The following is a 25,814-nucleotide window of genomic DNA, read 5'->3' on the forward strand; positions in this document are numbered from 1 at the left end:
TTAGAGCTTTTTTCAGTTTTGGAACAATATGTATGAGCTGCTTCACTGCAGCTTGCCCTGCCCTGAGGTCCTGCAGCCAGGCAAACATGAGCTTTGAAGTCGCAGAGCTTAAGTTTAACAAATTCTGGCCTCTCTCCGGCTGGGCTTGAGGTTTCCTAACATTTCCCTGCTGTGGGAGCTGTGGGAAGGCCACATCCTAGCCAGCCAAGCCTGAGGGCTCTTGCAGCTCTGCTGTGGTACCGCGGGGTTTGGAGACCCCCAATTTTGGGAGGTTTTGGCTCTGCCTCCCTCCAAGGTGGTGCTTTGGGGCTTCCCCTCAAGGAGCTTCATCCCCGCCCTGGGCTCAGCTGCCTGGAGGAGCCAGGAGGGAGGTGGCCTGCAGCTGGGCAAGGACATTGCTGTCCTTCCCTGGCAGTGCTGTGGGAATGCTCTGCATGCCCTCAGAGGGTCTCTTTGGTACGTGGGTGCCAGGAGCAGTTTGCTCTGGGCAGCCTGACTTGGTGCTGAGGGTCTCACCTGCTCTGCATTAGAAGCCTGGCTGACACCTGCATCTCTGTGTGGCCACATGATCCCCACCTAGGGAAAGGTGAGCTTGGACCAAATCCTCTGGATGCAGGGGGACAGATCCAGCTGAGACCCTTCCTGTCCCTCCATCCTTCACTGCAAACCATCCCCAGCTTTTGTGTGTTCCTGCACCTCAGAGTTTACTTTGGGGCTCCCCTTGGTTATTTTAGCTTCAATTATTTCCACGCTGGCAGAGTTTCCTTCCCCCTTTCCAGCTGGCAGCAGAAAGTTGGAATGACTTTGAAAGGCAAGGCAAGCAGAGCAGCCCCCTCCCTCCACCTTCATGCCACCAAACGTGGACTTGAGCAGCTCCTTTGGCTGCTTACAAGCCACCCCTGTGACTCTGGGGACAACGATGGGGTTGACAAGAGCTTCTTAAATACTCCTCCAAGTGCTCTGAGCAGCACCAGCACAGAACTGGCACAGAGAGGGGCACCATGGGCAAGTAACAAACCAAAATAAAGCTGTTTCCCTGCTTTTTGAGAGCCCTTGACAGCAAAGCAAGCCCAGGGCTGGCTGGAGCTCTGAGAGGGCTTTGGAGTCCCAGGGGCTGCAGAGGTGACCCTGTGGCATTGCTCCAGGTCCTTTATCTGCCTGGCACGGCCACTGCATGGACTTCAGCCCTGGTGACAGGGAGGTTATCACTGGGCTGTGTGGAACCACCTGCACAGCCCTGTCGGGGGAGCTTTGGAGTTGGATTTTTGCAAATATTTTGCTGTGCCCTCAGGGCTCTCTCAAGGCCAGGCAGTGTCCCTGCATCCCCTCTTCCCACGCACCGCAGTGGCGAAACCCTGCAGGTGCAGGGCTGGGATCCGCCTTCCCAGCCGAGAGGAAAGACACAAAATCCCTCCTGTTTGCTGCAAAACACGGCTTTGAAGGAGGCTTTGTACCTGCGAAGTTTCTCCTGGTTTTGTACCCTACTCCCCCAGGCTCACCCACCTCCACCCGCCCGGCAAGCGCAGCCCTTCCCGTAGCGTTAGAGACAAGATTGGGCTCTGTTTTCCCGAGGAATTCAGCTCTGCTTTTGCCCTTTTTGTACATTTTTCATTGTGCTGTGAGATGAGTTGTTTACTGGAGCAGGTTTCCGCGCTGGGGTGATGCTCCTGTCCTGGTGGGCGATGGCCAAATCGCCTGAACCCGGCTGGGATTTGGCTGCCGAGTGCTTTCAACCCAATCCTTTCGGGAAAGAGCACGACTTCCCCAGGCCTCAACTTTCCCAGCAGATCCTGTTTCAGCCATTCGAACCCGTTAGAGCCAGAGGCAGGATTTTTCTGGGGAGGCTGAGGGCAATTAGGAAATTACCCTGCTCCCCCTTCCCCTGCCCTGAAATCCAGCAGGATGAAGCCAAATATTTGCTTTCGGATGGGTGGATTTCGGAGCTGGCTCCACATGAGAGCACCGGGGTGGAGGCTTGAATTTTGGCCGTTTCGGGTAATTGTTTTTGAAGCAGGACCTCCAAGACTGCTGCCATCACCCTGCTCAGCAGATTCCAGCTCCATACCCTGTCACAGCTGGCATTTGCTCCGTTGGTGATGGAAAACAGGCTGCCCGTGGGTTTTTGGGGTGGGATGCACCCTCTTCATGTCTGTACCCACTAGAAAGACTCAATCAAAGGCTGCACCACCATCAGTAGCTTTGCAATCCTGCTTTTTTTCCTGCTGTGCTCCAGGCTCTGGCACAGCAGGAGCTGTGTGTGGCTCTGAAATTGGTCCTGGGAGGTGCCCAGGCCTGCTGGGCACCCTGGGCAGACCAGCAGTCCAGAAGCAGCTGCTCAATTCAATGCTGCAATCAGATGCTGAAGCTTAAAATTATTCCTTTTTTTACATCTGCTCCTTGTAAGTGATTTATATAACCCCTCAAATTTTTTTGTATCTGGAAGTAAAGTGAATGTGTCTCTTAAAAGTATGCCTATCCTTTCAAAATGTGAATTTCTGATTGTTGGAATAAAAAGAAAAAACATGAAAAAGAAAGAAACCTACCCCCATATTAGCACATTTTTGTAATTAATGTTTTATGAATGTTGTTTCAAGAAATTGTGTAGAATAAACCAGTTTAAAAAGAAAATTTCCTTGTGTTTTGCCAGATCTCTCCTCATGGCTGGTCATGGGCTCTTAGCATCTTTCCCACATTCTGCCACTTCTCCAGAGGGGCTGGAGAGGCAAAGGTTTATCCTGGGAATTATTTTTATGAAGTGTTTGATGCACTTTGAGGAAAGGCTGCTCCAAGGTCCTGGTGCCAAACAAGGGAGATGTTCCCGTGAGCTGAAGGGTGACAGCTGCAAGTGACATCACTGGGAGGGTGGTCCTTTTCCCTTCAAGGCATTTAAAAGTAAAAATTGTTTAAAAAACCCACCCCTGAGAGCCAGTGGGTGCTCAGAGAGGTGTCAGTGCTCAGGATGAGCAGCTGGGTTGTTTTCCCCTGGGAGCAGCTTTGGGTCTGGATTTTAGCACTCAGGGGCTAAAATCTTAGGGGCTGCAGAATCTTCACCCCACTGGGGTTCTCACACAGCCACAGCACCAGGGCTGTTTTTAAGCATTGTTAGTATTATTTCTTCCATTTGGCAGTGGTTGAGGGTCACAAGGAGGCCTTCCAGGTACCTCCTGGTCACAGGAGGATTAATCATTTTTTGTCAATAAGAGAAGTTTTGGGAGGGCTGGGAAAGATCAGGGATGATAATTCATGAGTGAGGCTACAGAGGCAGTGAGACACTGCAAACACAGCTTTCATCTAGGATTTTATATTAATTATTTGTTTATGTGAGGTTCCTTAATTGCCATTAGATGAAAGCTGACACGTGCACTCATTTTATGTAATTCAGGGGTTTTTTTTTAAATGTGCACCTCAACCCTTTTTCAAGTTGGGGATATTTACTGCAAATAGTGTTTAAAAAAAAAAAGCCCTATCAGGAGATAAGAGTTGGTAAACAGAGATGCAAAGGAAATGAGACTGCAGCAATCCAGAGGACTCCGTGCTGTGCGTGCAGAGCCAGAGCAGGAGAGGGAATGCTGCATCCCTGAGAGAGGGAAGAGCAGCACTGCACTTACAGGCAGCAAAAAAAGGGGAATTTTAGCTTGATACCCAAGTTATCTTCTTGGGATGGCTGGAAAGTTGGGAGGGATTTGGGAGGGTGCTGGGCTGTGGGGTGAGAGTGGGATGTGCATCCATGGGGACACCTGGAGCAGTGACTGAGGAAACACCCTGTCCTGCTGCTCCAGCACCCCCAGGAGCTGCAGCTCATCACAGCCCATCCCCACAAATTCCATATAAATAAATAGACATACCCATGTATAAATATCTATGTAAATATGTATATGTGTGTCTCCAGAGGTGTGTTTGTGCATGGGCCCACTGGAAATCCCCTCTCAGCCTGGCTGAGCACAGGGCATGGAGCACCAGTCACCTCCTGCTCTGCCAGGCTGCTGGATTTGGCCCTAATTCACAGGAAAAAATGGGGGGAAAAGCATTTTACATCAGAGGAAACCCTGGGTTTCTCCACGAAAAGGCTGAGAATGAGAAAAAACCCAAACCACAACAAAAAAAAAGGATATTTTCATTACTATAACACAGTAGTTCAGTATTTAGATATCTAGTCATACATTAAAATTGAGCTACCACTGATGAAACCAAATTAATTATATATAATAGCTGACATTTGTGCTACAAAACACATGTGTGTTTTATATATTAACTACATCTAATGACAAATATGTTTTACATATCAAATATGAGCCACATGTCAATGTTTTGTATTAATTTCATAGTTTTAAATTACATGTGATTCAGACCAACATGTGCAAGTGGCATCTATCTCTCTAGATATTGATTTTTTTAAATGAATACACAAATATATCTCTCTGCAGATTGCACTGTGTACACGAGCTGTAAGTGATTCCTGGGTAGTGCTGAGCTCGGCCACTCTGCTCCGGGCTTGGGCTGGGCTTGTTTGCTTTCATTGTCTTCTCCATCTGTTTTCTTTTTGCAGGACTTAAGTATTATAATCCTTGAGAAAAAAAAAAAAAAAAGCAAAAAGCAAAAACCCCATTTGCAAGCGCCTTTGAAGGACTTGAAGGATGCAGCGAGGAGTGGCAGGAGATTTTTTTTTTTGTTGTTTTAATCATCTCCGCGTTGAAATGCAAATCTTCCCCAGAGCCGTTGCTTCGCTGTCGTTATTCAAAGCAATAATTCGGGAAAGATCCCTTCCCGAGGCTGTTCAGCCGCGCCCAGGCTCGGCAGGGTGCAGGGGCTGGGCTGTCGGGGTCCCTCTGCCCCGGGAGGAGATACCAATCCCCAAATATCGCCCGGGGCAAGGAGAACACCCAGGGGAGCGCCGGGGTGAGCTCGGGCTGCGCCTCTTCCCTTCGGGATGGGATTAGGGGCTTTTGGAATGAACCGCTTCGTCCTGGCAGCGGGGCAAAGGCAGGCAGGGAAAGCTGATCCTGGCTGCGATCTGGGGCGAGCACGGCACGGGAGAAGGGAGAGGAGCGGGAATGAGAGAGAGGTGATGCTCGGGAGACAGCCGAGATCCCCCGGAGCGGGAGCAGAAATCCCTCGGGATGCGAGGAGAGGGGATTGCCTTGGAGCGGAGCGTTCTCCCGGCCGGGCTGGGGCTGGGCTGCCTTGGGCTGTGTTCAGCTCTGAATTTTGGCACAGGAGCGCACTGAACAAACCTCTCGCCATCACCTGCGGCCCCGCTCGGCACACTCGAGCAGCGTCCGGAGCTTTGGGCAGGGTTTGCAAGCAGCCCCTCCCGGAGCTTTGGGGAAAGGTTTGCGAGCAGCCCCTCCCGGAGCTTTGGGGAAAGGTTTGCGAGCAGCCCCTCCCGGGCCCCTGTCCCCCCCGCCGCCCTGGCAGGCTCCAGCTATTTTTCTGGCACGCTCCCCTTCCGCCAGCATCGCCGTTCGGGGCTCACAGGAGTGCTCTCGGCTCATCTGGAGCATCGCTCAGCCGGCCCGGCCCCGGTGTACGTGGCGGAGTCCGCATCGCCCCGGCAGCGCCTGGCGCCCTCCTGCCACCCCCCGGGAGCCGGACTGTCCCCGAGCCCCTCCCGGCCCTGCCCTGCATCCTCCCCGCCGCGCATCTCCGCGGCTTGGCTCCCACCCGTTTCCTCCTTCCACCTGTGTTGATGTTTTACCAGCCCCACTCAGACGAGCACAGTTCAAAAGCCTTTTTTTTAGCCTTTAGTTTTCCTTTGGTTTAATTCCCCTCCTCTTTCCCTCCCCCATCCTCTGTCCTTCATCCCTTTCCATGGTTTCCCACCCTCACCTTCCCCCCTGGCCATGTCACACGTGCAGGGAAGATGGACAACTAGCACTGCTGGATGCCAGTTGGCAGCAAGTGGCTCTCCAGGCATTTCCCAGCTTCTTCCCTCCCACAAATATTTCAATTTATTTAGATGCATCTTTACAAATTAACACACAGCCATCCATAAGGTGCCAGTAGTGAAGGCTGAGTCATTTCCAAGATTATTTAGGACTTATTCCAGTCCTTCACCTGCATGAGCAAGTGGTGCTCAGGGCAGGCACACAGTGGTTCCACCTCCATTCCATAAATCCCTGGGCTGGAGAGGAACACTGTGGGCTCTGGAAATTAAGCTTTTTCAAGAGTCTAGACCCCAATAAACCTGCTGGTACCTCCAAACCCACTGGTCAGCCAAGGGCTGGCTCTGCAGACTCAGGGCAAACCCTGGGGAGGTGCTAGGGCTGTTTTCACTGCAGTGAAAGGAAAGATTAGAGCAGGTATTTAAGCCAAGAAACCAAACCAGGCACCAGGAAACAACAGCCAAAACTGCTGCTCCAGAGCTAAAACCGACCAGCCTCAAACTTCCAACCTGGAGAAATCACATTCTGCAAATGCATCCTGAGAAATCAAACCACTGAAAACAAATCCCTGCTGGACCCAGGAGCCTGGCTGGCTCCTCTCCTGGCTCTGCCAGGGCCACAGAGAATGTGCTGCAGCCCAGCATCCCCATCACCATCACAGGGGTACCATCTTGAAACCCTTCTCCTAGAAATCCCTGCTGGCATAGGGTGCAAGAGCTGAAGGAACCCTCAGAAAATGTGGGATGACTCCTGTTGGATGAAGTAATCCCTGTTGAGGGGACCTGACGCCTGGATTTAAACATGCTTGGCTTAGCAGGGGATTTATTCAGGGGAACAGTTGGAGCATGTGGCAGCAGCATCTCATTAGTGTCACAGACAATGCCCCGCCAGCTCAAGACTAAAAGTGGGGTTAGTTTTCCCTACATAAATTTGTAGTAAGAGTTTAGGGAGCCACAACACAGCTGGGTTTAGATTCATTATGTTAAAAGTCCCCAGACAGGTTCAATCACACTTGAAACAGCTGGGAAGGGCAAGGAGGAGCAGCCAGCCTGTGCTGTTCTACTCACCCTTCTCCAAACACTCCATCCCACTCCTCAGCGGCCAGAAAAGAGGAGAAGTCCCCAAAAGGATGGCTATTCCTGCACCCCATCACTCTGGGGAGCAAAGGGTCACCAAACACAACCTTTCTCCTCCCACCCAGCAGCACAACCAGCGAAATGGCCAAACACATTCCCCTGGGAAGGTCTGGATGTACCATGGAAATAAATCCTGAAGGGAGGAGTAAGACAGCGTAAAAGGTTACAGAGTTTAAGCACCAAGAGGGAGGAACAAGGTTATATAAAGTTTTACAGGTCAGGACAAAGACCTCAAATATATTAAAGAAAATAAACAGAGGGATGAAGTCAGCCACACACGAGTGCCAGGGTTGGCTTGGGCTCTTTATGCAATTCAGGGGTTGATCAGGAGTTTTTAGGGAATAAATAGGATTACCCAAACCAAAGGAGTTCCTACAGGAAAACGAGGGGCTGGAGACAGTGACCAAAGAGCTCCTGATACACAGTGTGGGAGTTGCTTCATGTATAAAGTCACTGAAATCAAAGCCAACACCTGTGTTCAAGACCCTGTTTCAGACTGAACTGAACACTCGAAGAGCAAGAAGCCTGTGAGAATGGGGGAAAAAACCCTTATCCAAGAGCTGTCCCTGTGAAGAGGGAGGCTGGAGCAGAATCCTTGTACATCCCTGGAGCAGCCCACGGCTTCTCCTTGCTGGACAAGAGCATCACTTGCAGTGCTGAGGAGCATCAGCCCAGCTGTGACACTGAGCCCCTGCCCTGGCACCCAAAATGTCCATTTTCAGGGACACAGCACCTTCCTGTCCCTCCTTTTGTATCCCTGCCACCACGCTCCCCTCAGGGAGCAGCTCCCACTTCCGACTCGAGGAACGGGATTGAGGTGAGGGAAGCAGGGATAATAAATACAGCTTCCCACACCCTAAAAAACTTCCTTCCCACTCAAGGAAGTGCTTGCACATACCTCAGCTGCTAATTTTAGGATGGAGCTTTTAGCCACATGTGAGATTCTCCTGGAATGGTGACTGGATTTGCAGGGAGACTCAGCCCTGCCAGCCCTGCATGGGGTCTGGTTCTGATGGGCACATGGAGCCACAGCTACCCCTTAGAAGACACTGTGGAGATGTTGCTTTTGTATCCTACATTGTCCCCTGCTAGATTTACAAAGTCTGGGACATAGCCAGATTTATTGCTTCAGTTTTCTGTACTGAATTCTCCTGAGATATCAACTCTGTGCCATTGCAGCTCCTTCCCTTCTGCCCAGCCTCAAGGGGAAAGGTGTATGGAGGAAATAAATTCCTACCACATCCACCACCCTGCACCCCAGTGCGTTCCCACTGTAAGAATAAACCCGAGGAGTGATGATTCAGCACAAAATGAACACTTCATGCATTTTATTGAGTCTATTTAAATTTGCATTATAACATCTTACATAGGGAACAAACTCCTCCTAAGTGTTAGCTGGCAAACCTGGTCAAACTGTGTCCAACAACCTCTGAGTACCAGTTTGTATTAAACAAGTCCAGTATAAACAAATGTAAAGCACTGTACAAAGAAAAAAATTAAGGAAAAAATAATAAAGAAAAGTGTTACATTCACAGTGGAATTCAGGGCTTCCCAACCAACAGCCTTACCAGCAGAGAGTGAAATTCAGGAAAGGGGCTCAAATAGTTTATCTTAAGGGAATAAAACCAGATCTAAAATAAATCAAACCAAATTCAATGGTATGTTTCCCCATAAGAAAAAAGAGCCACAGCCTAAGAGACTGGGAAGCCCTGGTATAACAGATGCAAACCTCCTTTTTAACACACCACCACTTATTTGTACTTTGGGTCTGTTACCATTAATTGTGTCTCTTCAGCCTCCCGCTTCCCCCCCAGTCGAGGGTAAACAAAAAGCCTACTGTGCATAAGGGCTGGAAATATTTCTGAAGTTGTTATAAATTCCCTCCATGTGGCTCCAAGCCAACCTTCACCCAAAGCTCCTCCTCCCGGGAGAAGGCAGAGGAGCAGGCAGACATTTCTGACAGCACTGGGCTCCTCATCAGCTCCTCGCCTGCTCACACAGACCCTTTCCCAGGACAGCAATTCCAACGATCCCAAATCAAGGATGAGAGCAGGGATGGAGGTTTGTGCTGCAGTGTGAAGGTGAAGATCACTGTGGGAGGTTCAGAACCCACCTCAAAGCCTGACTCAGTGCTCAGCCTCACCTGCACCTCTTCCCACCCTCACATTATCCATCCCCTCATTACTGTGAAGAGACCACTGGGTTGTGCAGGCAACTGTTTATCCCTACAGATCCACCCGGGAAAGGGGCCTTTGGAGTCCCACATTTGCATAACCCAGACAAGTGACAGGAAACTGGGATGACAGTCATTATGGTCCATTGTGCCAGCTCTGGTGGGAAACCCCTTCGTCTGCAAGTCGGCACAATGGACAATTACAGCTCCTTCAAACCCGGTGGGTGTCGTGTCCTGCAGCTGCTGAGCCGGCACAGCAGAGCTTCCTACAAAAGGCCTTTAAAATTCCCTGATTTCTATGCGTGAAGTACCTACACAATCAAATCGTGTTTAAAACAACTCAACTGCCTCCAAGTTCTCTGCAACAAACCCAACTTGTTCGAAGTAAAAAAAAAAAAAAAAAGCACATGAAAGGGAAATCCAGCCGGCACCAGGAATTCAGTCTTTTCACAGATAAAATTCCAAAATAAATTTTAAAAAGTGAGCGCCCACAACTGTGTGTCGGTCCACAATGCGAGTTAGACAGTAACTCTTAACTAATGTAATTATTAGAACTGTTTATCACAAGGGTTTAGCCTGCTCCTGTCATTGCTGTGGGTGGGGGTCTGTCCTGTCAGGAAGGAACGAAGCTCACACACCAGGTATTCCCAGCATTTGGACATTTGGGAAAAACCCCTTGGTAACTATTGAGGGGCAATGACAAGGAGAATCCTTCGAAACCAAACTAAAAGCTGCTGATCCTGCAAGGAATCCCGCTGGTGCTGAAGGCAGATCCCACACGGTGGCACTGTGACCCAGGCCACCGGAGCACTGCCTTCCCAAAGCCACCATGCCTGCACAACCAGCGTGACAAAACTCGCACTTTTAACCCTTCATAGCGCTCCAGGCACGAGTGAAGATGCTGTGTCCCTCCAGAAATATCAAAAAAACGGAGGGAAGTGCTAAACGCACATACTCACTATGTATGTTAGTCTAATTGTTCAAGTGTTTCATATTTGTAAGCAACTGCAATGTTCATATTGGCTTTTCCTAACCCAATCTAAATTTAGAGAAACAGAAAATTAATTACCTTAATTAACTGAGCTACATAAGGAAGCTTTTGCTGCAGACACTGAGGCCCCAGCCCCTTTACACACTCATTGCTGGGAAAGGCACAGAAAACACGGAGAACATTCAGTATCTCCCAGACTGAGATTAAATTATTTGCTCTTGGTACTGTTTGGGAAACCTCCAAGACTTTATTAGTTGCTCTTGTTACAGAAATAAAATGTTAAGACATGCTATAAGCTATAACAAAACGGTAAGGGTGATTTACCAAGGTGGAAATTCCTGGAAAAGGTGGGATGACAGGTACCACAGCTGTGTTTTGCGTGGATTTGGGATAGTGGGCTCCCTGCCTGGTGGTCACCAGCTCGAGTCTGAGATGAACATCTCTGACTTTCAACATCTAACATGGTACTCATGTAGAGAGGGGTATTTTTCCTTCTCATCCCATACTCTGTAAATCAGTAAAGCTACTGGAAACTGCAAACGAGAGCGAGTTTTTGCTCTGTGAAATTCTGAAGTGTTATTTTGCTGTGAAATTTTGGCACAGAGAACCCAGCACCTGGAATCAACAGCCAACTTCAATTTTACAGTGATGCGTGTCCAAGGAAAAAAATCAAACCCATGAGCTTAGTGATTGTTCTGTTCCCAAAGAATCCTCATGTTCCCTCTGTGTCCCACCAGGAGGAAAGTGAGCCCAACAGCCAGTCAGGGTTTCCCACTGAACCAACAGCACAAAATGCACACATAGGAAAAAAAAAAAAAAAAGAAATTTTGGGATGCTGTGGAATCCTTAACTAGCTGATGAGATGTTAAAATGGCTTAGAGCAGCGATTATAGTTTATGCACCCACCACTATAAAACACCAAAAATGTGTTTTAATTAGGAAAAAAAGAGATAGGCCAGCTTTGGTTTTGTCATCTGAGGAACAAGCAACACTTCCCATACAGCCAGCAAGAGCAGCTCATATCCCTTCAGAACTACTGCCCTGGAGTGGACATAATTATAACTACTTTCCCTTTGCACCTGTAAGCCAGGAAAACCCCAAAACCTTAGAGAATAAAGAAGGGGCCACTGAGGGTGAAGGATGTTTCCCCACAAACACAGTCTGAGGAGAGTTGAGGTACATTCTCCAATTCTCAATTGCAACACATCACGTCCATAATTTTAAACGTAAATTCAATTAATTTTCATTCTGTCCAATAAGAATTCAAAGAGCTTTTGGGGTTTTTTTATTGTTATTCTCAAGAATCTGCTACACATTTAAGTGCACTCATTTTTAAATGTAGCCCAATACTAATAATGTGCTTTCCAGTTAATGCTGAATTACTCCCTGTGGCACTTGCACCACTGGTTACCAACACCAGATTTATCAGCAGGACCACTCAACACACCCAGAGGTTCCCAATACAGTTGAAGCTGGTGGAGAACCAAAAAAAACCAACCTGGCCATACTTATCTGCTGAAGTTACAGAGTTCCCTCAAAAATTGAGAGTAAAAGCTGATAGGAAAAATTGGGCACAAACCTCAGTGAACAAACCAGTACACATGGGTTTGTATTATTCCACATCTGCAACCACACCAAGAAATAACCAGCCGTTAAAGCAGTTTCTAATTTTTATCCTTTTTTTTTTTTTTTTGTGGCATTACTGAGCCAAAACACTGCAATTATAACATTTAATTTCTGGGTTTTTTAATGCAATTAAATGTCTAACCCAACTGTTTTTATGTTACAGTAGCTGTTCATATAAATAGTACAGATATGTACTGCTCTTGACAGGTACACAGTCACAAAAGCAGCTCTCTCGTGTTCAGTTTGCTCTCTGTGTGGTGGGGCCTGTATGAAAAGCATTTTAGATTTCTAAGCATGGTACAATTTTAATTCTTAATGCGTTAGTACAACAGTGCATTGGAAAAGTACTGAGCTTCTACAAAAAAGCTTTACAATTTTAAAACAGATTTGTTTTTTTTTTCCTTTATTTAAACAAGCATAGGCAATTCTTATATTTCCACAACAAGATAAATATCCCAATTAAGCTAACAGCTCATCCTACAGCGTGCCATAGTGATGGGGAAAGGGCTAACATTAGTGTTATTTACACAGACATGTCCAATATTAACCCAGGAGGAAAATTAAAAGTATGTTCAAGTGTGCAATTAAATTCACGTTATTTTTTCAGAGAGTTGGATTTCTTGCAAAAATTCCTCTACGACTCATGGACACTGAGCTGAGCTAACTTCTCAAAGAATTCCTCAGAAGCACAATCTTGAGGACAAACTGTTAATTGGACTAGGATGGCAAGGGCTGGGCAGGAGAAAGAACTTAATAACTCTTCACAAAGAAAAAAAACGTTGTGAAGTGGGGAGATGTCTTTGGACAAGTGAAATTGAACACCCAAACTGACTAGAACTCGAAAAACCTAATTAAAGAAATTTTCCAAATTCCCAAAGCTTGAATCCAGAGAAAATGTTTTAATGAGGGAAGGTTCACTCCGAGTCATTACTATACATTGAGGTACCACTCAAAAAGTGGCCATAAAGGAAGTGACTTCTTTGCCCATCACTATCACACTGGCTGCCTGGCCATCACCTCCGCTCTCCCTTAGACAACACTCTCTCTGTTCCCAGAAGCTAAGACTGCCCTGCGGCAGATGGGGCAGGTGGAGTTCTCCGAGAGCCAGCGGTCGATGCAGTGCACGTGGTACTCGTGCGAGCACGGCAGCTTGCGCAGCTTGTTGCCCTCCGTGTACTCCGTGATGCACACGCTGCAGGTTTTCAGAGCGTCGCTCTCACCAAAATTCCTCATGGCTAGGTTGTCAATTTGTTCTTTGGTGAGTCCTCTCGGTTGGTCATCATCATCTTCGTTGAGTAGGAAAAATTGTGCAAGGCTAAGGAATGGTAGAGAACCGCTTTCTTCAAAAGTGACCGATCCCCTGGTATTCCGGCCTTCCCGCCTGGCACCAGATGTTGAGCTAGCCTCATGCCCACCCTCATACACCTCCCCTGAGCTAACATCTGCATTCTCATTGCCCGAGGTGCCCCCACCTCCGCTCTGCGGCTCCGAAGTCTCCACGTTCTGACTGGGAGCTGGCCCACTGGGATCCGCATCGCTATCGCTGTACATGAAATAACTGAGCTCCCCGAAGCCTGTCATGATCTGCCTCAGCATGGTCTGGATGGCGACTGAAGTGGTCTCGCTCAGGCCCGTGTTTAAGATCCTACGGATGGGAATCCTAATGGTGCTGACGTAAGTTCTCACTCCGGCGCGCTCGGAGCGGGAGAAGGTGCGCCGGAAGCCGCCGCGTTCACTCTCGTAGGTGACCGTGTTGTTGGGGGTCTGCGAGCGGGAGCGCGTCCTGTTGGCTATGCTGTCCCTTTGCCGGTACTCTCCCGGCCGAACTCTTCTCACCTGCAGGTCAAGCACTATGGTGGGAGGCCTCTGCCCAGGAGCCGTGGACTCACTGGTACCGGTAGTTTCTGAAGAACCTGCCGCTTGAGGAGCAGGCCTCGTTTCGGGGGGGGAGAACAGAACTGCATTTTCACTTGGCACCTCAGTCCCCACTGTGTGCTGCCTTAACGTCACGTGCTGCCTAGTTCTAGAGCTGCCCTCAGCCTCGCTCGCTGAGGAGTGGTCAAGTGTTTGAGATGAGGTGTTGTGGTGAGACCTGCGAGGGGCCTCGCTCACTGCATTAATAGGTGACCTACTTCTATCAGTCCTAGCCCGCGTCCGCCGCTGTTCTGGACTCCTACTCCTGGCTCTCCTCTGCCCTCTAGGAGGGGAAGCCTCCTCAGCCGTCAGCTCCTCCGCAGCGCTCCTTTCTGATCCAGGCTGCCTTACAGACGGTGATTCAGACCTTGGAATTTCAGAGTCACTTTGGCTGTTTTCCAAATCCTCCCCACTGGAAGGCTCTACAGATGGCTCATTCTCAGTTTCTGGATTTGTGTTCCCATTATTACGGTTGACGTTTATTTCCAAACTGAATCTAAAGTCTCCACTATTTGGGTTAGTCCGGCTCACTGCTCTCCAGGACTGGTTTCCTCGCTGCCCACTTCGTGTTGTATTTCCAGTCTGTCGGACTGAATTAAGCCAGTCTATTATAGAATCTCCATTTGAAACATCTTCTGCGGACTCTGCACCTGTGAAAAAGACAGGGAACTACCAAAATTAGAGTACTGAGCTAATTTTGGAGCCATCTTTTCCAAGAACATAATTGCTTAGCTTAACAAGTGACAATTTAGAAGTGCTGAATCCTACCAAGTGCTACTGTGGTTTCACAGGCAGTGTGACAATTCTGTAACTACCAGAGCTCTTCTAAAGGAGCAGGAGTGGATATTGCTCTAATATGGACAGATAGGCTGCAACCATCACAGAGCAAACAAGTCATCAAAAGAACATGTATTTTCTATCATAAGTAAATGGAAAGTCACATGTCAGGTGCCATAACACATCAATATTCTGTGTTTTCCTTTCCAAACAATTAAGTGATCTATCGACCGTGAAACAGAGAATTAAGTTTGTCCTGAGCCTTCACCTGCAGAGCTTTACAACAGATCTGTCTCACTGAAGAATGAACCCCAGTGGCCAGCTCTGAGCATCCCCCACCAATCTCTACAGAAGGGTCACAATAAAAGCAATGCAGCATCTTTTAAAGGGAAGGATGGTGAACTAAAGAAGAGGGATTGCCAGAAAGCATCCCAGAAGGGAGCAGACAGAAAGGCAATCTTAAAAAAAAATGAAACAAAACCCAAATTAACCTAAATGAAACTTTATCTTGATAGAAGTAACAGATGTGTTATGAATGAAATCTGTCCCAAACTGACCTCTGCAGCAGATATCAGACATAAGGTTCACTGAGTTTTGAAACAAAGCTCACCTCACACCTGCCTAGGCTTAACTCGTTCCACTCCTGCACTCAAGTTAAGGTCCGTACGGGGTGCTAAAGTTAAGAGTTTGCACAAATACTGTATATACCTCTATTCTCATCATTGTTTTGCTGTGGCGGACCTTCTTTAACTTGGTGTAGCCTTCTCAGCAACTCTTCTTCAGTAATTTCACCTTAGAAAATAAGCAAAATTTTCCAAAAATATTTCCAAATCATATATGTATGGCAAGCATTATCAAAAGCTTCTAAAGAAGGTATAAGCCACTGCTTGTGTTTTGTCTAATTAAATCCTGCCATAATGGCACTGCCAAGCAGGTTGCTAAGGGGAACTTCAGACACTTTAGCACTGCTGTCCCAGGTAAGTTTTGCTGAAGCTGAAATATCCAACAGTTCCATCCTATTCAAGACAGATGTGCTCTCTGGTTCTGTAAGCTCTACAACTGAGCAGCAATTCTTGTCTACACCCATTAAATGGCTGTCCAGAGTGAAATATTTGAGATAACACTTCCACAAGCATGAAAAGAAGGTTTAAATTAGTTGAATCATGGTTTGAATTAGGTATCATCCTATAAAGAGGAAATGTAACAAGTTGATTGAGAACTGACAAGAAAATGCCCATGCAGAATTTCATACCAGACTACTTACCCTAGTTACAGACTCTTAACCTCACCAGCACAAAGTCTGCACTCAGACACTTAAGGGAGATTTTTTCCATCTAAGCTTTGTAACTGGAATTGAGTAGAATCCAGGTGTTCCTGCCAAGTTGTGCAAACACCAGACTTTTGTATCTGATGAATCCACACCATCCTAACTTTGTCTCTACAAGTCAAGGGACCACTCAAATTTGAGTTGTGCACAGACTACCAAGAAGCTACTTCCTACCATGGAACACAACTGCAGCACACAAACAGGTGAAACAGCTTCAGGAGAACAGAAAATGACACAAATTGCCTACAAGCAATTCTAGCAGGATGGACACAGGCAAGCATTACCTACCTGGTGTTCCTAGCAAATTGTTATCTCTCATAAGCCTGTAGTCCTCTTCACTCAGGTTGTTCACAAACTGATAGAAAGCTTCCTCTCGATCTAACCGATCCAGCTGGCTCTGACGTTGGGCTTCTGATTGATCAATACTTCCTTTATCACTAGAATCTGAGCTTTCCATCTTGATGAGTGGAAGAGTACCTAAAAAAGGAAAGAACAAACCCTTCATTGAGTGCACTGAAACATGACATGGAATTTGGGGATGTTTACAATGCAGAGTGAAGTACAGGTTAAAGCAGTTTGCTAATGAAGCTTTAGTTAACATCAGGTTCATCACCACAGGGATCAAAAACAAAACCTTTCTCAAAGCATGAACATCTTCAAGAAGTACAATCAAAACTGATGCCCATCATTACCAAATATTCAACAAAGCAGCAAGTATGAACACTGGGAATATCATCTGCCATAAGCCTTAGTCCATCTTTACACTCACACAGCTGACTAGGTATCTGTGATTAGCTGCTTTTTGCACAAAATATTCCTAATATCACAACTGCCCCTCCAAGCAGCTTTACAGTAGTGTAGTACAAGGCATAAGCCACCCTTGATCATGCTCTCTGAGCACAGGATTATATGTTCCTTGCTTTTTCCTGCCTGCTACAGAAACACCCTCTTCACCATCCAAGTGAATTTTAACAGAATGAAAGAATGAATTGGTTATGAAGAATTCAAATGAAGAAGTGGAACACTATGTGCACCAAAAAAAAGGAAAGGCTCTTACTCCCTCAAAAAATAAAAAGGGTTTGTAAAATCAACTTCATAGTTTTACATTAAGAGAGGAATACACTTTCAAGTTTCAGCATTTACTGAATTACTGATGTTGATGAGCAAAATTTCCAAGACAAAACTCCAGCATATACCAGGTACACCACTGCTTTAAAGAGCTGTCTTCTATGCTGCATATTTTTAAATATAACCTTCTCATACTGTTTTTCATTCGGATGAAATACTTGACAACGTCTCCCTTTCAAGGAAAATAATCAATGAATGCCATGTCTGTATCTGATAAATATTATAAGGAACACATGCAAATGCAGGAGACATTCTGGCACTGGCTGTGCCATGCAAATACATCAAATGAAGATAAAATAACCAGTTTCCTTGATCACTCTGCCTCCCTATTCACAGCATCAAGAGTTTTCCTGTACAACTGGTAGAATCTAGTTACTCAGAGAGGTGATTAACAAGCTAATCCTCTGCATGCTAAAAAGCTCTGCAATAACATTCCCCATCAGAAAACATTCCTTTCATTTAAACCATACTTCATATGACATGGAAATACTGGAAGAATAAAGCTTTTCTGCTTCTCACTGGAAAATTTCCAACACTTCGACATCTGTCTAGTGCAAAAAGCATCTTTTTTTGGTTTGTCAGCACAGCTGTCAAGTCAAGACTGCCCACAGTTTACATTAGTGCTTCTCCAGAAAAGCAGCACTGCATGATCTCCACAGGCACTTTATTTCAGCTGCTATGGTGAAAATTAAAGTGCGCTGACAACCTCAGTGTGTAGCACCAGAAAAATTCCACAGGATAGGACATCCCATTATTGTAAACGTGCAAATTATGAAACTGCTGCTCTGACCCTCTTTGTCTTCAGTTCTGATGCAGTGGAATTTGAGTTTAAGTTAGTGATATTAACTTGCTGCCACTCAGGCCTACTGGTGCCGTTCGGTTCTGTGAAGTTCTGCCATTTTTCCAAAGCAATGACACCATTTTTTCAGGAACCAGGAAGCAGCAGCGATCAGCAGGGTCACTAGTGAGTCAGATGAAGCCTATCAGCTTTCTCTGCATTTCTAAATCCCTGGTGCAATCTGAAGACTGCAGACTTGCATGTGACGTGTGGCGTCCTGTGACGTGCTTGCTGTTAACCAGCGATAAATGACCCCATTCACAGGACAGTTGAGCAACAGCTCCTGCAGGTGTGTTCAGCTCTGAGCAGGAGCACTTAGGAAATCTCTGTGCCCTTCACACGCCAGGCACGTACTGCTAATGAGAACACAGCTTCAATCAACTTTTTTACAAGCTTTCTGGAGCAGAATTATTACTCCAAGTAGCATTACTTAAAGGCATTCTGGAGAAGATACTTTTAAAAGGAGCTGTTAGTTCAGGTAATGTCTGAAAAAAAGCCTCAAGTAGAACAAGAGACTTGCATTCAAAATAAAAACTTGAAAGATGTGTTAGTTCTTTGGGAATACACATCGAACTCTAACCAGCATTCCCTTTTTCAGGGTAACAATGAAACAAAAGTCAACAATAAGATTAAAAAAATAAGGACAAGTAATAAGATGCTAAAGGACAGGAGTGGTACAATGTTTTGTAAAATATTTTACCCCGAATGACTGCCATGGGATTTACTTTGAAACACATGGAATGTCTCCAGAAAGATGGCAATATTAACACCCTTGTAAGCATTAGACTAATTCTACAACAGCTTTTAAAAAAGAAAGCTGAGCTATGCATACAAAATATGACATTTGTTTACTACTTCTTTTCCTTTTAACTGAAAATTCCACTGCTTGCAGGCACCTTGGCTATATAATGCCTATGTGACTCAAAGATATTTGCCTATTCCATTTCAGAAAATGAAGGGGCACCATTGGTGGTTAGGAAAAAGGGAGAGTCAAAACAAGTCAAGTGGAGGGGAAAAGAAATTTAAAAATCTCTTCTATACCAGCAGACTGATGGTAGTGGTTCAACAGGTGATTCTTTAGGAAATGCTTGGTGTAAGTCAGTCACTTATTTTTAGGTTTGCTCCTCTTTTTTTCTCCATCACCTCTTATCTTCCCTTCTAAACCATAAAATTAGCTAATGGTCAAGGCTGAATAAAGTTTACTGCTAAGAAAAAAGCCTCAGAGGTGGGATCTTGAATAAAGGATTTAATTTACATGAGAACTATTTCTGCTAGTGACAAACTCACTGTTTTTTCCTATTGCAAGCTACTAACAGGTTACATCAGTCCCCTGAATCCCAATTTCATGATCCCAGAAATGCTGAGAATCTCTATGGGATGTTTACACTGATGGAAATAAAGATGGCACAGAAACACACAGCAACACGTTCTCCCTACCTGACTGCTGACAGTGAACAAGCTGATCCTCTTCAAACCAGAGCTCTGCTATTAAAACCAGCAAATGAAAAACAGGATTTCTCCCCCAAGGCTTCTGCTGCTTTCTATCTCCTCCCTGTCCACTCAGCTCATTGTGCACATTGTCCAACCAAGCCTCACCTCCCAGCCCTGCAGAGCACTCCATGGCCAGACTGAACTTACTGGAATGTTTAGACTACTCCTGCCTCAGCACAGCTCCATAGGGCCCATCTGGCTGCACAGCACGATTTCCACGGTGGGAATTACCACAGCACCACACTCCTGTCACAGCAGCGCAGAGAGGCAGAAAGAACTTGAAAATCTGCCCCTCAGGATGCTGCTCTCAGCTCACACCCTGCAGACAATTAAGATGGGCTTAAGGAAGCCAGTAACACAGGGAAACCTGATGAGGGAAAACCAACAGGTGTACTATTAACTCACAACAAAATAACCAACATTTGATTATCTAATAAGCAGGTATGCTTCAGCTCTGCTTCTCTTTCTTCCAGTGTAAGACTTTGTTCTTATCCAAGCTAAAAGACTCAGAATTTCCTCTTTTAGAGTCCTTCCTTGTCAGTTGACAAAGGGTGGGGAAGGTCACAGCTATGAGCAGGAAGTTCAGATCTGCTGGTTATTGCCAACTTCAGCTGAGATACCCAGATATGAAAATGTCTTTATGGGGAAGTGAGGGGGTGACCACCTAAAGATTGCACAAAGCAAAAGAATCAGAGATAGGATAAACAATTTTCTCCTCTAAAAAAATAAAAAGAAGGAAGTATTCTTCAGCAGCTGAATATCCAGACACAATAACTACAGTGAATTCTTAACTGGTGTTCCCATCCTGCCACAAATCAGAAAAGTATCTTCCCTGCAGTTACACTTCAACAGCCTCAGAGATTTCCGAGCACAAATGACTGCCTGTCTCTCCACTGCTGCTCCAGACTGCAGTAAGCCCACAAAAGCTATTGTTTGTTACATTCTTTTATTCAAGAGGAAGTAATACTATGTTCTTTTGGATAGGAACAATTTAAGAGTACTGGATATTCCCTCAATAATGCAAAGTTATCATTCTTACAGCATAAGAAATATTTCATGTTTTCTTTTACGCCACGTTGTGTGCAAACTAAATCCAGTCAGGAATGTGCTACTGCCTCAAATCCAGTGAGACAGCAAGCAGGGATAACTTATGTGTGTCACCCATTTACCTTCAACAATATCACAGTCTATATCCATATCACTTAGCACTTGTGGACTACAGAATTCTTCCCAGAAAAAGTACTAATGGACCATGAGGCACAGTAATAAATCTCTATTTCTTCCTCCTTCAATAATGTGTAACATCGCCTGTGACAGGATGTGTAGTATCATCTACACTTATTAAAACAACGCTTTTCACATATAAGTGGAAAATAGAATTAGTTATCTGTATTGAATACCAAGACACTACCATAGCCTGCATCTTTGGGGTTTTTTATATTTAAAAGAAATCTCACAAAATATTAGAACTCTCACTAAACCAACCAGGCATAACTTAGAAAATCTGACAAACTCAAGAATCACTCATTGGCAGGGTTAAATGAAAAAGCGATACCTTAACATTAAAACTGTTAGATTTATGGGGCAAGCCTCAAATTTTAACAGGACAAGGCATGGAATTAATAAAACTGAAGAAACAACTTGGCTGCTCACAAGTCAGGTGTGCAACAAGGAGTTCCTCTGGAACTCCCCCATGTCGGTGTTACCGGTATTTCAACCTCACCTGAGAATCCCTCGAGCCCTGTATGGCAGGAATGTTTCCTGAGTTACCTCACGTCCCAGCAACACAGTTAATACCTCTGTATAAACAAAAAAAAAAAAAAAAGAGGATGGCAGTGTGGGTGTTCCAGAGATGTCCTCAGCAGAAGGCCAACTTCTCATTTATGATTCATACCCTCATCTTAATTAGGTACTTCAACCGGTAGAGCACCTTGCTTACTTCCACAGTCTGCAGAAATTATCAAACCCTTGGACAAAAGGAGTGACTCAGGATGGAAGCCAGAAACACTGATTTGTTTGCTTTGGGTCGTAAGAGGCTATTTTCCCTGCCCAGCTTGCAGTGAACATGCCTCAAAGACACTTCAGCTCGAGAGAAGCACAGCACAGCTGCATGTCCAAGCGCTTTCCACGAACTGTGACTTCAGCAGCTCTGACGTGCCATGGCAGCACAGCCCCAGCCAGCCCTCTCTCCAATTCCATGGCTCAAATGACACAGAACAGCAGCTAGAACAGGCAGTCCTGTAACCCCGGCTTCTTCAAGCACAAACAGAACCCACTTCACACACAGCACTCATCCAACCCACCCCACCTCATTTTCCTAGAAGAATTTAAAGTTGAAAAACAGTTTCCATGCCAGTCAGTATCCAATTTCTCAACATTCAAAGCTAGCTGGAAGTAAGACATAACAGAAACTACATTTTCATCTTAAATATTTCATCACTCAAGTCCGCAAGCTCAAAAGCAGAAGCAAAAACTGTCAGTGAATCCCATCATTAAAGGAAAAAGACACCCTAAGACAGTGAAATGAAAGTCATCTATTTGCATTATACGTGGAGCTTCATTATGTCAAGTTTGTTTGGGTTTTTCTTTTTGTGCAGGTGCACAAGTTTCCTTTTGTGATCACACCGTAGACTTTGATACCACAGCTCCAATACACTCATCCATCTTAGTAAAAAGGAACAAACTTTTCTAGTTTTCAAAGTTGCATCATGAATTTTGAGGTTTTTTCCCTGCTACTCTTTTTATTTCCACTGTGATGAACTGCAGATTGAAGTTCTTATAGTGGGTTTAATAAAAATCTAATAAGTTTGAAAATCAAGAATTCCCTGTGTCCTCTTTAACTCAAAAATTATCACAGAACACGCAGCACTCTTGGAAAGCTGGAAGAAAGTTTTGTGTTCTATGGAAGTGTTCTGTGTAAAGTGCTGTAAAATTTAAGTGCCAGTTTAACAAGGAGTGTTAAACATTGATTCAGCTTTTTCACTACCCCAGTGTGTTTCAAAGCAAAGGCCCTCAAACAAGATGTCACTCTGAACATACATTTTAAACAATAGGAAGCAAATGAATACCTTTGCAGAACAGTGGCAGAAAGTTCCACAGAATTAAAAAAAAAACCAACAAAAAAAACCAGAGAGGAAAAACACTTCAACTGAACCAACTGTTGAGCTAAAGAGAAACACTAACAACTCCTGATAAGTCAGAAAGAAGTGAGGAAATCAGGGCAGAGCTTAGCAATTCCAGAACACTGAGAGCATGTGGAACCAAGATGGAGCTCTGAAAATAAAACGTGGTAATAACTGCCAAAATGCTGGGCTTTGCCTTTTATCATCTGCACTTACTAAAACCACACTTTTCACATACAAGTGGAAAACAAAATTAAGATAACACTGCCTTTGCCATCAAACTTGGATAGCACAGAAGAGAAAACTTGGGGTTTCTTGTGGATGCACTAAGCCAATCAAAACTCACCGAATTTCAACTAAAAAAGAAAACCCCATCTTTAAATTCACTGCTGAATCTTGGTGTCTTCACACAAGTGCTGCTAATACAGGCACTGCTAATAGCAAATGGGCAACAAGCAGAGAATCACTGCAACCACAAGCCACAGAGGAATTCCGATACGTGCGTTCCTGTGCTCGTTGATATCCGGTGCCCAACAAACACAGAAGTGGGAAACAAAACGAAGCCAAATTTATCTGAATTTAAATTGGCACCTGTATCATGTGAATTCCACTTCTGATGCCATCCCAAGGCATGGAAGCTCCAGCATTTTAACAAGACTATGTGCACATACACCTTGCACATAGAAACGCAGAGTGCTCTGAGCAAGAGCATTTTAAATTACTAAACTAAGATAAAATGTGTGCTGGCTTTTCCTCCATTCCATAATCATTAGGTGGTTTCACCAGACCATATGACTGCAGACCTCCTCGAGTCAAAAGCTGAGCTTCTACAGTGCACAGCAGCCAAAAGTTGCTAACAAGTACCTCATTAATACAAACCTGAGCAGTCTGAAGGAGACACAGACTGGTATTTATGATCTTACCTGCAGCCAAAACCTGTGCAAAGGCAAAACCAGTCCCTGGGATGCTCCTGGCTATCCCTGCTCACCACACAAAGCTCCTGACTAAGTAAGGACACTGCTACACTCTTTAGAAGTTTTGGTTTTGGGAAGCACAAGACTCTCACAAAAATATCTTGAAGCCAGAAATGTTCACATTTGGTTTCATCGCTTCATGAATAATTTTTGCAAGCTCAGCAGCTGGTAAGTTTTCACCGAGACTGAGATTAAACCACAAAACCTTAGATAAACACTCAACAATCATGTTTGGACTCAAGTGCTTTAATACATGAAAACTGAAGTTCTCTATAAAAAAAACTTAAGACTGCCCAGTTATGTGTTAAGCTACATTAGACTGGACTTAAATGCAATGTTTAAGCTCAAGTCTATGAAGTCACAACACGTTACATTATGCTATGATTGTTAAAAAAAAAAAAAGCACAACACCTCCACTGCAACTGGAACCATTCTGCTAAAATCAAGAGATTTATTTTGATACATCCCCATAGAGAGGAGGAATAAAGGAACAAGCAAGGCAGGTATATTGATAGAGCTGTTTTGGAAACACTTCCATCTAAGGATCGCACTCTCCATTCCTCTAAAAAACCCAAATACACAGCCTGGAGAACAGACACTAGCAACACTCTTGCCCAGTACACCCTGGCATGCCCAGGAACTCAGTAATATGGAAAATAAATCAGTTACAGATGACAACCACTACAGGCTTGAAAAATACTGGTGTGGTTATTTCAGTGACAAACGTTTACCCAGCCACAGCTGCTGCTGAAGGGAACACTGCAGTTGTTGTGCCTCAGTGGTCTAACAGAGCAAGAAACCCTTCATTTTATAATGTGTGGTGTGTTTCCCCTTCCCAGGACATAATTCCATAAATCCAAGCTATCATTATTTTAATTCCAAAATGGTAAACCTGTAGAGGGAAAAGAGTCAGTTTAAGTGCTAGTTGCCCACTATAACAAAACTAAATACCTGACCCTCAATTAAGATAATTAACTGCTCAAGAAGCAGCCAATTGTTTATTTGTTTTAGGGAGATTTGACATGCCACTGCAATTAAGATTCAGGGACAAGTTAGTATCAGAAATTCTTCTGAACATTTTGACAACTATTTTCAAGCTGAAATTACCCAACACTGCCAATATGGACAGGAAAATAAATGTGATGTGTGATGATACTATTGGGTATTATCAAGTTCAAATTCTTGTTTTGGAGCTTCTCTGTATCAAGGCTCCACCTTCCTCAGAAACAGCAAAATAATACTACTGTAAAGAAAAAAAATCAGTATTTTTAGGTGTGAAACCTTTTGTCAGGCTCCTACTGCACACTAAAATCAAGACACAACAAATCTTATGAACAAACCTTAATCACTACATTATATAAATATATATATACACACTATTATAGACAACCTAATATTGCTCCTCAATTAAAGCAGATCACTTACAATACATACATACAGCTGGACTTGACAAAGGTGTTGAAACAGAGAAACAGAAACCTTAAATGCCAACAAACAGCTTCAAAAGGGGCAGGGAAAAAACCTGTACAGGAAGCTAAGGTGACAGAGCAAAGATGACGTGATTAACTGGGGAGAAACTCAGCCCAGGAATAGCAAACACCACAGGTCTGAACAGGTCACAAGCTGATCCCGAGCCTTACACAGCGGGATTGGAGGAGCTGCTCTCGCCTGTCTCCCACAACAGGGCTTCTTGCCTCAACTCACGGGGAGCACGGCCTGAACACAGGGCCCTGAAAAGCTGCGATTCCCTCAGCAGGCACTGAACTGCGGACGAGGCCCAGAACAGTGGCTATAACCACCCCTTCACTCCACCCCTCCCAAAAGGAGCTTGTTCCAATCCTCCCCAGCCCAGCCGGACACCCGGAGGGTGCCAGGCCCGGCTGCCCTCCCCGGGGGGAGCGCACACGCCGCTCCAGCCCCCAGCGGAGGATGAGGGTGGCGGCGGGAGGCCCGGCCGGGAGAATGCCGGGGTGACGGAGCGCGGCCCATCCGGGCACACCCGCGCTCGGCCCGCCATCACCGCCCCCCGCGCCCTCACGGCACCGCCGATGGAGCCTCCCGCGCCCCGCCGAGCCGCCCCGCCATCCCCGCGCGGGAACCGAGGGGCCCCGCGCCCACCTCCCGCTCCGGGCGGAGGCCGCCGCCACCTCCCCCGAGCCCGGGCCTCTCCCTTCCCCGGGCCATTTTGAGAGCCCGCCCCCGCCCCGCTGCTCACCGCCCGCCGCCGCCGCCCGCCGCCGCCCCCCCGGCTGTGGGTGCGCCGCTGCCCGCGCCGCTCGGGGCTGGGTGCCGGCTCTCCGCGCTCCGCCCGTGCCGCTCCGCCGCCGCGCCGCCTCCTGCCCGCTCAGGCGGCCATTTTCTGCTCCATTGTTACCAAGGAACGGGGGGCCGGAAACGGCCGCCGGCAGCCGGAAGTGGAGGCGCGCGCGCCCCCG

The 25,814-nt window shown here is 45.9% G+C and overlaps 1 protein-coding gene across 5 annotated transcripts; it reads right to left on the reverse strand.

The window, feature by feature from the left end:
• Positions 1-8,331: 8,331 nt before the first annotated feature.
• Positions 8,332-25,787, reverse strand: RLIM (ring finger protein, LIM domain interacting). Of its 5 annotated transcripts, none has more exons than XM_085060049.1 (4): positions 25,595-25,787; positions 16,115-16,303; positions 15,208-15,291; positions 8,332-14,372 (listed from the first exon to the last, which is right to left on the reverse strand). In XM_085060049.1, exons 2-4 carry the CDS (start codon positions 16,281-16,283, stop codon positions 12,838-12,840), a joined length of 1,788 nt encoding a protein of 595 aa, XP_084916175.1. In that variant the 5' UTR covers positions 16,284-16,303; positions 25,595-25,787; the 3' UTR covers positions 8,332-12,837. The 5 variants fall into 5 exon arrangements, with proteins under 5 accessions (XP_084916175.1, XP_084916177.1, XP_084916178.1 ...); XM_085060051.1 differs by lacking the exon at positions 25,595-25,787 and adding an exon at positions 25,498-25,570; XM_085060052.1 differs by lacking the exon at positions 25,595-25,787 and adding an exon at positions 21,007-21,082.
• Between the last annotated feature and the right edge of the window lie 27 nt (positions 25,788-25,814).

The sequence above is a fragment of the Lichenostomus cassidix genome, chromosome 4A (genome assembly GCF_008360975.1).
Source record: "Lichenostomus cassidix isolate B80296 chromosome 4A, HeHo_3.0, whole genome shotgun sequence".
Classification (NCBI taxonomy): Eukaryota; Metazoa; Chordata; class Aves; order Passeriformes; family Meliphagidae; genus Lichenostomus; species Lichenostomus cassidix.

Bases quoted from the DNA above. Each gene is read 5' to 3' on its own strand.
- RLIM (XM_085060049.1), bottom strand. From the start codon at position 16,283: ATGGAAAGCTCAGATTCTAGTGATAAAGGAAGTATTGATCAATCAGAA. The intron at 15,292-16,114 runs GTAGGTAATGCT...TTATTTTCTAAG, and splicing joins CAATTTGCTAGGAACACCAG to GTGAAATTACTGAAGAAGAG. The intron at 14,373-15,207 runs GTATATACAGTA...TCTTTTTCACAG, and splicing joins AAACAATGATGAGAATAGAG to GTGCAGAGTCCGCAGAAGAT.